We start from the raw sequence: 16,777 nt of genomic DNA on the forward strand, positions 1-16,777 counted from the left end.
TAAATAAGAGACAATATCCAGTAAAATAATGGATTCATTTGCATGTTGGCTGTAAAGAAAAAAACCCCGAATAAAACTAACTAAAAAATGTCCACATCAAAAATATACATTTTTAAAAAATATATTATTATTTTTTTTACAAATAGTAATTGGTTGTTTTATAAAGTGCGGCTGTAAAAATCTGATTTTGTTTCGCTTTACTTAAATCAGTTTGAATATCATTTGTTTACAGATTTTTGTTGTTATTTTCAGTTTTTACAGTTTTGAATATTACAATATTTCACTTTTTTTTCTAGCACCCTTGTTACCAGAAATTCACTGCTTTTATGAATTTTATTTTTATTTATTTATTTATTTATTTTATAACACTATACCTAAATTACTTCAGATATTTCCACCAATTTCCAAATGATGGAGTAAACAATGGAAAGGAGCTATAATCTTAGTACTGACAAATCTAAGAACAGCCCTCAATAAATGAGAGAATTACAATAAATGCAAATGCTTTCACATGGATCGAGTTTGTGAGACAGTTAGGCAGCTTTTCATGAAAGTGTTGAGCAGGCCCAGATGACTTTGTCATTGAGATCCATGATTTGGACCTCAGTGACAAAAAGGAAAAGCTCTAAGTGACTCATTACACAGTCAGACACATATTTGGGGTCTCAGAGGTGTGAAATCCACACCGAGATACTGCTCTACGGAGGTAACGTGATATCATCACATTAGTCATTCTTGACCATTTTCTTGGTAAGTGGAGGAGTGCAAAACTGGTAAACAGCAGCAAAGCGACACAAGTGTCAGTGTTTGAGTCCCACGGTGAGGGGGTTTGGTGTTATGTGTCTTTTGCTGAATTGGATCCACTTGTCTCCTGAGCAGGAGGGCTCCTCCGTACGAATGAGCACGTTTATCTTTTGATGGAACATTTGTGTGCTGCTTGGAGTCAGTTCTTCCATCCTGATAATACCAGCATCCACGAGCTGCGTGACAAACACAGCGTGAAATATGAAGTGAATCATAGGCCTTCACAGTGACTAAATGAACACTTACGGGACGTTCTGTTTGGACCAATGTCAGGGGAAATCTGTTCATCTTTCTAGTACAGTTTGTCATCTGTGCCAAGGGGCACTGATGCTGCTCTGGAGGCTCCTGATGGTGCAACACCTTTGCAAGAATTCATGACCTCATTAGCTCACCTTTGACCCAAAAAAAATAAAAAAAATTAAAGATCACCTCCAGACATGATGTAAAATATTTTCCCACAGTGAAAGTTGCAAAGTTAAAATTGACTCAAGATCATTGACAGTGCAGAAAATTTAGCTGCTAGACAGAATCTATCAATAAAGTCAGTGTGCTGTAAGTGAAGAGTATCAGTTCATTTACCCAGTGAATACTAATGGAGGTTGGTTTACTTTTATAACTTACACTGCGTCATGACATTTGGACAAGCGGCCTTCTTGTTTGTTTCCTAAGTAGCATTAATGTCACAACATTTTCTGCACACGTTCAAATCAGATTTAAGGCGAGCACAGAAAAAAATTTCCCCTTTTTTGCAGATGAACGCGAAAACAGCCCCATAAATTCAAACTAAGAAGCACAGTAAAGGTCAAAGTAACTATTAGTAGAACACGTCTTTTAAAGCATGTGAACTTTAAGAAGCATAAAGCTGCAACAGATTATGATAGATCCAAGTGTACTGGCTGTTATTTCTTTCATGTCGTCGTCCTCCTTGAGCACATATGGGTGTTTATTTACATGACCCATTACCGTTCAGAACAGAACACTCTCAGTTCATTTACCCAGCGAATATCACTGGAGGTTAGTTCACTTCTATACCTCACACAGTTACAGTAGATCAAGTCCCAGTCAGGATCTAGACAACCCACGACAAACAGACAACTCATTGAAGTGTGACTGCAAAGCTGCTTTTGTCTGCTCACAAAAAATTCATTTATTTTTTTTTGTAACTTTTGATGAATGCATAGAAAATGAACAATAATAACCCTCCTCATAGAGCGCATCATGCTTCTATCATGAACTGAAGTGAGTTATGACACAGATGTCTTCTTCTAAGCAGTATGTAGATAACATACCCATCCCTCTGAATTTTAAATATGACAAACCCCTGGGGAAACAGACCCAAAAACACAAAATTAGCAACACAAATTTCACAGTGGGGGGGTCACGGGTCTATTGTAGACTCAATGATTAATATGCTTCTCAGGCTGCCACCATAAAGACTGAGAGACCAGATAACTGCTATAAAAATGGGTTCAGGGACAAGACATCATTATAGCAGATAATATCACATGCTTTATAAACAGTGTGCTTCTTTTTTTTCTTTTCTTTTCTTCTTTTTTTTTTTCTTATAAAACAATACAATACAAAACAGTCTTGCACAATTTCCAGACACAATGGTTTCTATATTTACAGGATGAATTCAGTAAAGGACACAGAAATTACAGCTGAAATTTAATTTCTTACATATCTAAAATACAAAGATGAAGCTTAACTGCTGTTCAGTCAGTCCAGGAACATATTCACAGTTCATTATCAGCGATTTTGTTTGCAAAATTTCCTGTGCAGTGTATATCTGGGTAAACACTAAATGAGGCAACATGGGACACTGTATTCTATTTGCATTTTTTAAACATTCATTTTAACTTGCAAAAGTAGAAGTAGAGAGGCAGGGTTTGCTGTATTACAAATGTTGAATTAATTTACATTTCCAGCACTACTGGATTCAGGTCAGCCATCTTTGAATTTTCACATTTGCCTTTTGGGAAATGGAAGATGCTGATTAGTTTTAACTCTGCAGGTTAGCTGAGGTTAACTCTATTTTAACTACAAATAGTGGAAAATTCAGTATCGCCAACAGAGGGCAGCAGAGCAACACTGTTGGAAATGCAGTAGTTGAAGTTAAACAGAAGAAGTAGGTTTTGAAAAAATGGTTTTGATTCCCAGGTTTGAACCCACAAATCAAAAGATATACCTCAACGTTAGAATTATATAAGCAGCTTGCTTGTTTTATTACTACCTTGAACCAAAATGAAATATCAACATCCTACTGCTGCTGCTGATGAAATCACTTTCAGAATCACTCCGACTAGACTACACACCTACCTCGTGTTTTTTGAAAGTTAACATACAGCCATTTGTTCTAACACTCAGCGAGAGTCTTTCGTAGAATATCTCAACTCCTTCTCCTCACTGGTTCAGTTTCATTATGACCTCTGCGCAAGGTCTTCATCACATTTGCATTTTCCCTGCATGTCTCCAACACATCGAGGTCCTGATGAGAAACCACTTAACTCCTTCACCCGCTGGTCAGCCGAGCCTCCCCACTGTCACTCGCACGCGGTCAAAAATAGGCGAGTGAACTGAAACCTGATGTAAATGTCCTTCGGGATTTGTTGCGCCAGCTCAGGCATGTTTCAGTACCAGATCTAAATGATGGCATCCTACAGTGAGACTGTAAAAGCTCTGTTTATAACTAGACTGCTTTCAAAAAGAGAGATTAACAGTTAACTTACAGTAGAACAGTAAAATCTGATTAATCACTCAACAGTACTATAAACAACCACAAGGATTTCAGCGATTACAAAATATATAATACAATCTTATACAGTTTATAACCCTACCTATACAAGTTTTGGGATGAACGCACCCCAACAAATGTTCAATATACAAATACTACAAGTTTTTCCAAAGTAAGAAGAAGCCGACTCTGTACATGCATTCCTTTTTACATACAGTTGTTTTTTTTTCAGAGGGTAGGATTCTTGTACAGATTTACTGAACAACAATGGAAAGTCTAACTAAATGTGCATCTGCATGTACTGATTTGTCACCACACAACTGTGCATTGGGTCCGGTGAGGAGTAGCTCCTCTCTACCACGCCATTGGACTGACAGTGATATTAGATGGTGCTTTACGGTCATATTGGCAGTGTTGCAGAGTGTAGTCTCTAGGTGTCATCTATTCTATACAAACCACCCATCAGCGAAACGCCTTCAAGCAGAGCCTCTATATTTATGTCACACCGTTGCTCTCAAGTCCTGACTATAAATGAGTGTAAATATGCAGTATATAGCTGGAACTATTCAAATACATATTGGCAAGTACTTGGCATTCACTGAGCACCACCCTGTTATTACGTATTCATCGGTTTGGAGCCTGAATCATCTGAGATGGAGCAGAGAGGTGAGGTCCTTTTTAAAGATGAAGAGGACGGAGTTCCTTGTAGGGAGGGAGGATGGAGTTGGCAAGAGCTTTCTAAAGGTTAAACACTGGTGGGACTCTGAGTGCTTTTGTTGCTTGGTCTTTTAACAGTCTATTGGAAATTTTGAGACATATTTTAAGTATAATCCAGCTTTTCTCTGCACAATAATGTGAACACACAATAAAGAGCAGTAGAAATATATCAAAGCCTCACAGATTGCGTTTTTTTTTTTTAATACATATAGTAGCTTTTCAATAGCAAAACCGCGTCTGGATAAAATGTCCTATAAATTCTTGACTTGAATGTTTTTATAGCACAAAAGTCCAGTTTAATGTCCTTAATGTCCCTTTGTGTCTTTGTTTGTGACTGCCTGTAAACAGTACTGGGGGGAAAAAGTACTAAAAAGGAAAAGAGTTCTGAATAATCAAATCATCTTCATGTTGAACTTGCGCGCTCCACCCTGTCCTCCACTGGCTGCAGGTCCATCCACTTTTCTGAAAGAATACTCTACTGAGAAATTGTTTTTGTGCTGTCCTCTGCCTCGACTCCACACAAACAGCAGGATGAAACAGAACAGGACCACTCCCAGGAACATGATACAGCCCATAGCTGTGGATATGAGGATGGTCTTGAGGTCCAGAGTAAACTTCAAGAAGACTCTGGTATCGTTCAGATTTGTGTCATTAAGATCTCCAGCATAATAGGTACGGTTGGCCATGAGGGCTGCGTCCAGCGGCAGCCCGCTTACTGTAAGTGTGGCAAAATAGGTGTCATTTCCACCAGCATTGCTAGCAATGCAGATGTAAGTTCCACTATCCGTTACCTGGGCGTACCGTATTTCTAGCGTGCCTTCTGGCAACACAGTTAGGCGGCCGCTGCTCTTTGTGGTGATGCGGCGGCGCTGAGGGGAAATCCAGAATATCACTGGTGTGGGCTCACCTTCGGCTCTGCAAATGAAGGAGACTACCTGCCCCTCACGAGCAGATATCTGCTGCAGTTTCCTGTTGCGAATTTTGGGCTTCTGGCAAGTAAAGTGGTCAAAGAGAGCTGAGTCAGAGAAAGCGTTGAGAGCCCGTCCCTGCACCTCAACAGGCGTCATGCACACTGGGGAGGCACCGTCAAAATTGAGGGTCTTCCTACGCTGGAGGATCCAGAGCAAGCGGCAGTCGCAGGCCAGAGGGTTTCCGTCCAAACGTAGCGTCTCCAGAGTGTTGACGGACTGGAAGGCTCCCTCCTCCAGGGTCACCAGGCTGTTGGTGGAAAGGTTAAGAAGGCGGATTTGTCTAAGACCGCCAAGCGCATACGGCTGCACTACGACCAGGTTAGTGTTGACTAGATGCAGCTCCTTGAGCCGGATGAGATCCCGCAGCGCCCAGGACTCCAGCACTGAGATAGGGTTGTAGGAGAGGTTGAGGCTGGTGAGGTGAGCCAGACTGCGCAGGGCAGAGGTGGGCACAGAGGTGATGTTGGTGTGCGTAATAGACAACCAAGACAAGTTAAGACCCTGCAGGCTGTGAGGGGAGATGTACTCTAAGAAGGGCCAGTTATCGATCTCAAGGCCCCTTAGGTTCCCCAACTTTCGGAAGTTCTGGTCCTCTAAGGCGGAGATACTGAGGTAGCGGAGCCGTAGAGTGACCAGGTTATGCAGGTATGACAAAGACTGGCTGGACACTGAAGTCAGGTTGCACCTCTCAATGGTCAGCTCCCTCAGTCCCACTAGACCCAAAAAGGCCTTGTTGGAGATATAAACCAGATCATTGTCTCCAACCTCCAAGTTCTTTAGACTCTTCAAGTCTTGGAAAGTAAAGTCTAAAAGAATTACAATCTTATTTCCACTGAGGTCCAGTGACGTCAGGTTGGAGAGACGTGAGAAGGCCCCCATAGGGACCAGCTTCAGTTGGTTACCCCTCAGCGAAAGCGACTGCAGGTTTTGGAGACTAGAAAAAGCATTTGGTTCCAGGACGCTGATCATGTTGTCACTCAGGTCCAGCTTTTCGAGACGTGGATATGGAAGCAGGTCACCATGCTCGACCCAGCGAAGTTTGTTCCCGCTTAGGTCCAGGATCTTGGTGTCGGACGGGATTCCGTCTGGCAGTGCGGACAGACGTTTGCCAAAACAGGACACAGTCTTGAGCTTGGCAATGCACTCGCAGCGCTGTGGACAACTTTGGCTTTGGGCGGGTGACACTGTGATCATAAGTAGCAAGAACAGGAAAGGCAGGAGCCAGCCTCCATTCTGGCTCACCCCCATGGCCCTCCTTTCTTCCTCTTCCTACGTCACCTGTCTGGGGTTGAATCACTGGGCCAGACACCTGAGAGAAGAGAAGGACGGATCAAGAAAAGAATAGGTGGGGAGGGGATGAAAGAACAGAAAGCAGGAGAGAGGAAGACAAAAAGACAGACAGTGAGACAAATTAATTAAACTCAATTCCCTTTAAACAGCAGCGATCAAACACTCTAAATGAGTGGAATTACAATTACAAACTCTAATTGACCCGACACAGCAGTGAAATTAAAGCTAGAGCTCCAAGATAATCCTCAAAGGACTGAGTCTGTATTCAGTTGAAACAATTTGGTTCACGATTGTCGACTGTGCCTGTGTAAAATGTCAGGTTTTAAAATCATATGCCATTACGCCAAAAAATCCCCAAGAAGCTATGAGTCACTCTTATATCTGATGCCTGTATTGCTCTCTAGCTGCTCGCTCTCTCCTGAGCTCATGCATTGTAAATGAAAACAGGGAAATAGGGAAATGAGAACGAGAAATCATTGTATTCACAGGCCCTCATGTGAGGCATCTTAAAATGCATGAAAATCTAAAACAATTGTGCGCTCTCAGAAGCCTTTGACAGCAAATAGCCCCGCAAATGCACTCCAATGGCCCGTTTATATACTGTGAGGAAACAAATAGACTTAGGAGAGAATACCGGCATGGGAGCAGGCTGAATAAAACATCAAATTGACACTGACCAATGAAAAGACATATAGCACAGTATGTCCAGCTCCTCTCCTGCCCGACAAGGTCGCTCACCATAGCAGAAGGCTACGACTCAGTGCATCACAATAACTCAGGCCACCGCATCATCTGCATGAGTCTCTGAGGCATGAGGCTTATCATGAGAGGAGCTTGCCTACTCCGACCTGCCAATGGGTTTCGTATGACACACATGCACAGTTCCTCTCTCTCCCACCCAGTGCCTTTGTCTGCAGATGGATGTCGACAGCAGAGTGGTAATCCCTATTTAAACCCCCCCCTCCAGTGAAACGCCAAATAGTCGGAAGGAAAGTAAGTCCGGAAAACATATTCCACAATTTTATAACTGAATGGTGAAGCTGACAGTGTGTTAAAAGACACTGACAAGGCACATCTCCTGTGCCTCACATAAACATGCACACTGATACATCCACTTATAAAACACAAAAGACAGCACATCATGAGACCCTGATCCCTTTTCTCTCGCTACTGCCTGTCATTTACAAAATACGACATTTACAACTGTTTAAAAAGGAAATAGGACATGAATGTTTGACAAAGTTAGAGAAAATCTCCAGAATATCACTGCATAGAAACACACACAACCCGACTTGCCACGACCAAAACAAAGTCTTGAGACGTGAAAGGTTTTGGCATTTGAAGCCCAAAACCTGCCAGCGTGTTTGAAAGGCATGTTATCACCAAACTGACACCATTAATTACAGTCAGAAACTGCAAGAACAGAAATAATTAATGGATTTTTTAGCTTTCAGTATGTCACTGCATGTTACGTGTGACATGCCATTCATGCTGTTTTGTAATATTTCATCAAAATCAATTTATTCTACATGTCGACAAATCACCAAAAATAAAGCATTTGCAATATATAGATTCTGTGAAAAACAAAAAATTCTGTGTTCCTTGGCTCAACCGAAAAGGTATTAATGAATCAGCTACAACCAACAGTCATGTGACAAAAATTCTGGGACTTTTTAGCTAAACTGGACTGAACTGCAAGCACTGTATTGCGCAAACAGGTGGCAAGTAAATTATAAATGTAAATAGTTTAATATCTATAGCATGTGGAGTTGTCCTTTTTCCCCCACGGGAACAATTTTGTAAATGTTGACTCCAGGTTTTTTCAATTCTTGTAAAATAAGTTAAGTTATACCGAACAAAGCCAAAGCTGTGCGGTTCCAATAGAGGTGCAGGATTTTATATTACAGTGACAAATGAGTCCACAGCAGCCAGAAACACCCAGAAACTGCTCGGGGCGCAGAAGATTAAATTCTCACCTGCTTCCACAGATGATTTAATAACTCCTTTAATGTCCCTCACCTCTACACATGTTCTAATTTACAATTCAGCCTTGCTCAAAGATGAATATCCCCATTAGCCAACTTTCTGCTGAATAAAAATTACCTGAATCTAAAAATGTGAGCAGCACCGCTGATAGCAGGAGGACTTAAAATGAGCAGAACGTTGTTAAACATGACACAAAATTTTGAAAATGTCAGACTTTTGACAATCCATTAGTCATAACGCCAGAGACAGCGAGGTGTCTTTGTCCTCCCTCCACCTCGAACAAACACACACGTACACAAAAACACACACGTCATCGCCGCCTGACACGTAGCCTTTTGCAGTCAGCCCACAAATTTTGTGTCATTCACTGTGGTTTAACAAGGCTGAACACACACTGACGCAAGAGCTCTTTCTGCACTCATGGGAAATGCTCGGATTTTTGGTTCAGGCTTTGTAACTGTGAAAAAAAAAACAAACAAACACGGCAGCAGATCTGGAGGCACTGACAAATTTCACCGTACATCCCACTGAAATCGGTAACGAAGCTCGTGGTGAGAAATTCTGACAGAATTAGGGGATTCAATCACATAAACAATGCACAGTTAAAAGCACACATTTGCTCAACGACGTCACTGGTGAAGCTTCCGGCTGTAAAGCAGCAATCTTCAAAACCAATACCTCACTGTGAATATTGTGCTCATGAGATTACAGCTGTGTGAGATGGGTAGCACTCACTGCAGGCTTTTTTTAAAATCCCTGTTTTGCTTCTCTTTTTACGAGGAGGGACATCATTTACGTGACTGATGCTGCACATAGACTGTTTCCATAGGTGCATGTGTGATAATTGTGCTTTATTTCCCCCCTCCTATTCAGATACTGTGTAATAGATGGATGCTTTGTGCATTTCCCTATTCCACTGGATACAATGTGAATGCACTTCGCTGGCTCAATATTTCATAATATTTAATTACCTTTGTACCGAGATGGGTTCCTTGTTGCTGGGAGTCTGATGCAGTATTCATGTTTTCATTACACACTATGTAAACTTGCACATTCCTGCACACCGGAAACAATTCTATTACTTTTTTATTACTTTCATAATCCCTTGGATTTGCTGACATGTGACACTTGCTCCATTATTTGTCTTGTAGCACTTACCATCCACTGCCTTGCAACACTGCAATGTGTGTTGTGTGTGTTTTAGCTTTTCTTTAAAACCTTTCTGCCTGTTAGTGTTCACTTTAAGTCAGATTCCTCATATGTTTAAACCTACTTGGCAACAAAACTGACTCTAAATCAGGAATGTTATTATTATTTGACACTATAAGCTGGGATCTCATGAATTGCTATAGTGGAAAATTCCATTATCAGGTCAAATTAGACAAAAAACTAACACTGTTATTGACAGCTCTGTCTGCATAATTTGAAGAACTTCTCCCCTTGGCATGCATGTTGCCTGTTGTTAAGCCTTTTGTTGACATTATATCCCATTCAGTATGACTTAGGGGCATGCAGCCTGCCTTCAAAAACAGTAGCAACTCACCTGCCTCTGCAAAACTTTAAGCTTTTTCCTCCCATAAACAGTAGGTGGGCAGTGACTGAAACAGCAGTAACCACAAACTTCCTCCCTCCCGACCCACACCCCGCTGCCCTCAAGCCCCTTTTTGAAATGTCTCCAATTTCCCTGTCAGTCACATGGCCAGGTTTGACAAACCCATATCTGGTAGCAGTCGCTCACTAATAAGCCTGGGGCCCCCTGCCAGCGAACACACCGCGGGTCAGCAGCAGGTGGATGGAGCGGTGTGCACACTACTGTACACAGCACCATCCCTCCACATACAGTAACTACTGTCCAAGGGAGTACTGTTACCTGGTAGTAAGCTGCAGTCAAAAATAACCAGCAGAGTCACATCTCTTTGATTATGCAGCAGGATTACAACGCCGCTCTTCCCTGCTGACCTTCGGCAGATGCAGGTGACTCCGGGCAGAGCAGAGGTACTGCTCGGGGGAAAGAAACTGGTTCCCCTGACAGGGGATTGACTGACAGCCACTTTCCCTCAGTGCTCACATTTCATTAGCACTTGTTTTGTTTTTTTCGGGAGGATAAAATTCTTGTGGTTTCACGCTAAGTCAAGTGGTAAAACGTGATCGATGGCATGGATAGTGATGATACTGCAACAAAAAAAGAGACACAGCACTTCTGAAGCAGAATGAAAAATAGCAATGAAACTGCAAAACAACCTCCAGAGCAGCAGCACTAAGCGGCTGCTGTCACAGTCTTCATGCAGTTTAGGTCTTAAAATACCTGTTTCAGATAAATATGCTGTTGGCTTCAGCAAAGTTATGTAAAAACTCGTCTGTGAAGTCAAAAGATGTTCACCAAAACCCAAGTACAGCAGCTCTGCCTCGCAGACAGAATCAATATGCAGCTTCTGATATGAACTGCAATGCTCGGATCGGCTTTGAAAGGACAAAACTGTAGGTGTTTAATGTTGTCATGGTGACGCCTGCCCGTCTCCATCTACACTTTCCTCCCCAGCTTGAAACACTTTTCCTAATCTCCCAGTTTTTTTCCACAGAATGCTCAAAACTCACCTGTCAGCTCGACACCCTCAGTGAGTTTCACACCTCTGTGCTCTGACCTCACCTCAGTGTTCGGGTCATCGCTCATTTGCACATTAGCGTATCAGTAAATATCAAGGATGACAATCTACACGATGTTGCCAAGTTGCTGTTTACATCTTTTCTGCCTCGTATCTGCATATAATTTCCTGCCTTTCTGTGTTTGCTTGTTGTATCTTGACATCTGCATTACGATCCTGTTTCTCGTTACTTGTTGCCAAAACCACAAGAAAAGACAGCTGCCGGTTGTCTGTCACTGTCAAATTGGTAAATTACATATAAAAAGCATTGTCAGTACATTCTGTGCACACATCCACTAGCATCAGACAACTGGTCAGTCCTCTTTATTTTACTATTTTCGTTGCCAGGCAACATTTACTCATCTAGCTATTAGAGGCAACTTCAGCGCCTGAAGTAATGTTCTATTCTGGAGGTGCCTCAATATTCATACACAGGGGGATGAATTGATTTGAAACAGCTTTTTTATGTTCTGTTAAGAATGTTCCGCCGTTAGCTACACCTGTTTTATATTTTTTGGGGCATCTCATCTAACAACATCAAAAACAAATAAATTACATGGTGACTTCATAAGACCAAAGGGCTTAAAGAGACACTGCATGCATGAAAGTTTAGCTGTTTTTTTTTTTTCTTTGTTCACTTAAAAGGCATAGAGTAGAATGTGATTGTACTGGGATGGAGGGTTGTAGAGCTTTTTACAGCATTTTGATTTGTTAGAGAAGGAAAAGCAGGTGTGATAATGAGCCAACATGCACCAGACAGAATCAGTTAAAAAGAATTGAGTCGTCTTTCATTTAATTGCTTACACCTGTTTTTTTTTTATACCACAATATACCAAATGATGTGCTGTTAAAAAACCCTAAAAGCAGAAACGGTTTCTCTATTTGAGTCTAATATTATTAAATTCACTTATTACATTTTCTTAGATGGGTACCATTAGAGGAAAAGTAAGAGTGATCTAATACTGTTTGTTGTCCAAATTTACAAGAGTTTGCTTACACATTGCCAGCACATGGCACAATCGTTGGCTTCGTACCAAACATATGTTTTTTTGTGTCCCTGAGGAGATGAAACGCCTCCATTACGGAAGAGTCAAACTGGGCTGTGAAAGACAGAACACAAGTGTAAATCAAGGATTCTGGCTTCCTCTTGTCCTCCCCTGCACTGTGAGACTTGAAACTGCAGATCTCACAAGTCAAACACTATCTACAACAAGAAACAAACTTTATTAACTTTTTTTTTTTGTTTAGCCTGAAGTATCCAAAAACGGACAAAGAATATGCTAAACTAAAAGCAACAACAGAATAATCTTCTACTACTTTACAAACAGATGGCACTGAAACCCTGCTATCGTTTCTAACATTTGAAAGCACCAAAATAAACTCGCAATATTACCATTTCAGTGAAGAACAGCACAGCATTTTTCATTTTTTTCTAAATGCTAAAGTGCACATGAATCAAACATTGCCTCATGAAATAGTCACATTACAATATTCAGTACACGTCTGTTTAATGGCACAGCCTCAACCGTGAGCGGGCTGCAGCAGACTGAAAACGACTGGGAATACGACGTTATTAAAATTTCATTAAAGACACTTTGGTAGGGAAGCGGTTGTTGATGCCTTCACTTTCATGATCTGTCTCACAGTAAACAACTGTTGGGGGCTTCTGATGCAAACAAGATGTGCATCAGAATCTTTAGTTTTTCAGATGTCTCATTCTACTTTAGATGAAACTCGACATTCCTGGGCTCTCCAGGGTTATAATTGTGTCTCTTACTCACATATAAGCCATCATTGTACTTAACTCACATTTATATTAATATTGTCATTAATATTCACAAATTTTTAGAATTAATTATATGACTAGAGTGGGCACCTGGCTGACCTGAGTCCACCTTCTGGTCCAAACTGAACATTTTGTACAGATACAAATGGTTTCCAGATAATATATCCTTAAGGCTTTGGTGATCTTCTGACTTCTCCTCTGGCACCACCATGAGGTTGTCACCTATTTTTAAAAAAGTGTTAGCATGCTAAAGTTAGCATTCAGCACAACACACTGCTGTGTAACCTCACAAAGCCCAATCCTGGTCCTCGAGAGCCCCTATCCAGCATGTTTTAGATGTTTCCCCTCTTCCAACACATCTGATTCAAATGATCAGCTCATCATCAAGCTCTGCAGAAGCCTGATGACGATCCTGATCATGTGAATCAGGTGTGTTGGAAGAGGGAAACATCTAAAACATGCTGGATAGGGGCTCTCGAGGACCAGGATTGGACACCCCTGCATTAGCATGTCTGCAGAAACAAACTTGCTTTGACAAATACTGCAGCTACAACTTCAGATATTTGTGCTTCGTCTTTGGAGATAATATACACAAAACAGCCACAACATTACAGCCACAGGTCAGGTGAAATCAATACTGTTGATTTTGGCACCTGTTGAAAGGTGGGACAGCAAATCAACAGTTTGCTTTTCAAGTTGATGTATTGGAAGGAGAAGGGCATGTGTAAAGGGCCAGATTGTGATGTACTTTAAAAAGCAATTCAAGGAATCTATTTTTACAACTTAATTAAATGCATGGTTGCAAGACAAAAATTCAATTGTATTGATTTTCTAATTAAGTTGCAATCATTATTTTGATGGATTGGGGTTGAAATTGTGCATAATTTAAACTCAAATTTCTGCGCCAGTTGATTTAAAACTAAATTCAAGTTGAGGTAACTTGAATTGGCTTTTTAACTTTCCCCTATCTAAATAATATTGGAGTAACTTAATTTATTATTTTTTTATTTGCCAACTTAAAAACTTGAAGTATGTAACACACAAAAAAATCTTTTTTTAATAACCTGTAAGAACTAGTTAGAATAACTTCATTCTAAAAAGCAAACAACTTTTTTTATGTGACCAATTGTATAGTAAGAGATAATTAACAATGCCACTGATTGTAGATGTAAAGCTAACTCCCCTAACTCAATATAGTTTGTTGGTTGAACATAATTTCACTAGAAGATGTCTGAACTCAAAAAGACCAACACAAATGATTGTTGTGCCCAAACATTATTTTCTAGTGTGGCTAGATGATTGGGTCAAAGCATGCTCACTACACAGAGTTCAAGGTGTTGATTTGGCTTCCAAATTTCCCAGATCTACAACTGAATTTGCATCTGGAAGAACAAGCTCAATCCAGGGAGGCTCCATCTTGCAAATTCCAAGAATTAAAGGATCTGCTGCTCACGTCTTGGTGCCTGATACCACACGACACCTCCAGAGGTCTTGTGGAGTTCAGGCCTCGAAGAGTCAAACCAAGAACTTACACAACATTAGGCACGCGTTGTTTTTTCCCCCATGTTGTGGCTAATCGGTGTAATCGCGTAACGTAGTAAACAACGCTTCATTTGCCACTGTCCTCTCTTTACAGCTACAGCCAGCGTGGGTCCTCCTCAGTTCGGAGTCTCCAAAGCACGGATGACAAAGCAGGTGACCTGGAATTCATGTGCTCTTTGACTGTAGCCCAATTACCATCCAGACACCGCCGGTGAAAGGAGGACAGAGCGGGAGAAGTGTAGCTTTTAAGGTAAAAAGCCAAATGCAGGTTAGATAGCAACAGAGCCAGATATAGACAGGGGAGTGGGCTGTGGAGCTGCAGCGGTAGGGGGCTCACCGAGATGCCACTTCTCTACCCCCTCCTTTCACAACCGCTCCTTACACAAACCACTACATCATTTAATCCGTCCCTACCTCTACTCCAGTCTCACCCCCTCTACTGCCTCTTTTATGTTTAAATGGAAGCTATTAGGCTTTGAAAGACAGCAAATTAAGCTAATGGGCCTTATGCAAACGCTGCCCTTCATGGCAATTTCCAAATAATAGATTGTGAGGCCTGCACATGTTTTAACATGAGGACATTAGGATGGGATCAGACAGAGGGCAGCGCTGATATCTCACTGGATCTTACGCATTAAACACGTACACATCCCATTAACACATGCATAAAGCTTCTCTGATAAGGTTGTCTTTCTATCTAAGTGTGTGTGTGTGTGATCTACAGCAAAGGGCTGAATCAAAATCAGCTGCAGCCGAACAGAGGAAGCGACTGCCAGACCAATAATCATGCTGCAGGTGTAGGACACAGCTGACAAATGAGCAGGAAGCGTGTTGGAGAGTGTGTAGGTGTAGCCAACCACTCTCCAGAAAGGCGAACAGGCCGAGGCATAACATCCACAAAAGCTCCTCAAATGGCTGCACTCACTGATTTTTTGTACCGTGCCCACTCATGGTGCTTTATATAAGCATAATTCCCTTCGTGTGTGTCTGAGTGTGTGTTTGTGGTATGTGTTGAAGTGTCCCCCAGAGAAAACACATTAGTCATTTACACTGAGGGAAGCCATCGTCACTGTCCATCAATCTATGCAGGGAAACCCTGAAGCCCATGGCGGTGCATGGTCCAGGGAACACACACATACACACAGGCCATTACACACACACTCACTTGATAAGAGAGAGAGAGCCTAGAGATAGAAGTGACTGAGTTTCTTGTTCCCCTTTATGTCCCTGTAACATCTACCTTGCAGCACGGTGATGGATGGCTGTTACTGGCAGGGTCACGCCACCACCACAGGCAAGGACACCCAGTTGCTGTGTAATAAATAGAAAACTGGGGGTGCTGGTGTAGAAAACGAGCACCTGTGTTGTGGGCATATGTTGTGAAATTAGGAAGAAGAATGAGAGTGTGTTTACATGAGTGTACTAGGGATCGACTGATAAGTTTTTTGTCAAAGCCGATAATTAGTGTTCAAATAGGGCCGATATTTGGAACAGATATACATTAAATATTATATATTAAAAGCACGTAATAGAAGGTAACCTGTCTTTCATAACTACACTAATTCATTAATAAGGATTACTGTAACTGAATATGTACAATAGCAATAGAGGCGATGGTGTCCGAGTGTCATGTGACGCTGCCCTCTGTTTACTGTAAAGTCGATTAATTGAAATTAAACAGTTTCCTGCTGTTCTTCTCTGTTATGTTAATTTTCCACTGTTCTATCACTTTTATTGCCCACTATATCTTAAAGCATTATTTCTTATTGTGGTTTAGACACGGTTCCAGTGTAATCTGCGGCTGCCGTTAGCGTAGCACCAGCCGCTGTGAAAGAAGCAAATTTCCTGATCTGTAGCGACGGCTCGTGCTCGTGGTTCAGTTTTTTTGTCAGACGGACATGCCTGCCACTTAGAGCAGATTGCTAATATGAATCTTACTTTAGAAAGATGTTACGGGTCTGTCACAAGCCCGACAGCAAACCTCTTTGTGACAGCCTTAGCCTAGCGCTGTCAGTAAAATAAGTTCCAGTTGAAACCGACCAGTGACTTATTCTGTCGTTTTAAGTTTAAAGGGTAAACTGGGCGTGCTTGCATACGATTGTGGTGTTTATTACAACTTCTGCAGTGTCTGCTACCCCACCTTTGAAATACAGCTCAGCTTTGCAAATCGTCTGTCCTTGTCTGTAAACAGTGGCTTTCAATATTGATTGGCTATTACGTGTGACATCTAACCTATCAGACAACCAAACACTGCTCAAAACAACAGCAGGAGAAAAGGCGGCTGCATCAGAGCACATTGGATTTA

The 16,777-nt window shown here is 41.5% G+C and overlaps 1 protein-coding gene across 2 annotated transcripts in view; it reads right to left on the reverse strand.

The window, feature by feature from the left end:
* Positions 1 to 924: 924 nt before the first annotated feature.
* The window catches only part of lingo3a (leucine rich repeat and Ig domain containing 3a), a 41,556-nt gene continuing 25,703 nt past the window's right edge, over positions 925 to 16,777 (reverse strand). The window contains exons 2-3 of one of the 2 annotated variants that reach the window (XR_520037.1): positions 3,124 to 6,535; positions 925 to 980 (exon numbers count right to left, since the gene is read on the reverse strand). Coding sequence is in view for 1 of the 2 variants with exons in the window: in XM_008277500.1 (XP_008275722.1) it covers positions 4,648 to 6,474 (1,827 nt within the window). In the remaining variant the exon portion in view is untranslated. Of the gene's footprint in view, positions 981 to 1,926; positions 6,536 to 16,777 lie in introns of those variants that run through there. The other variant, XM_008277500.1, reaches the window with a different exon arrangement.

The sequence above is a fragment of the Stegastes partitus genome, unplaced genomic scaffold, assembly GCF_000690725.1.
Source record: "Stegastes partitus isolate 25-593 unplaced genomic scaffold, Stegastes_partitus-1.0.2 Scaffold99, whole genome shotgun sequence".
Lineage (NCBI taxonomy): Eukaryota > Metazoa > Chordata > Actinopteri > Pomacentridae > Stegastes > Stegastes partitus.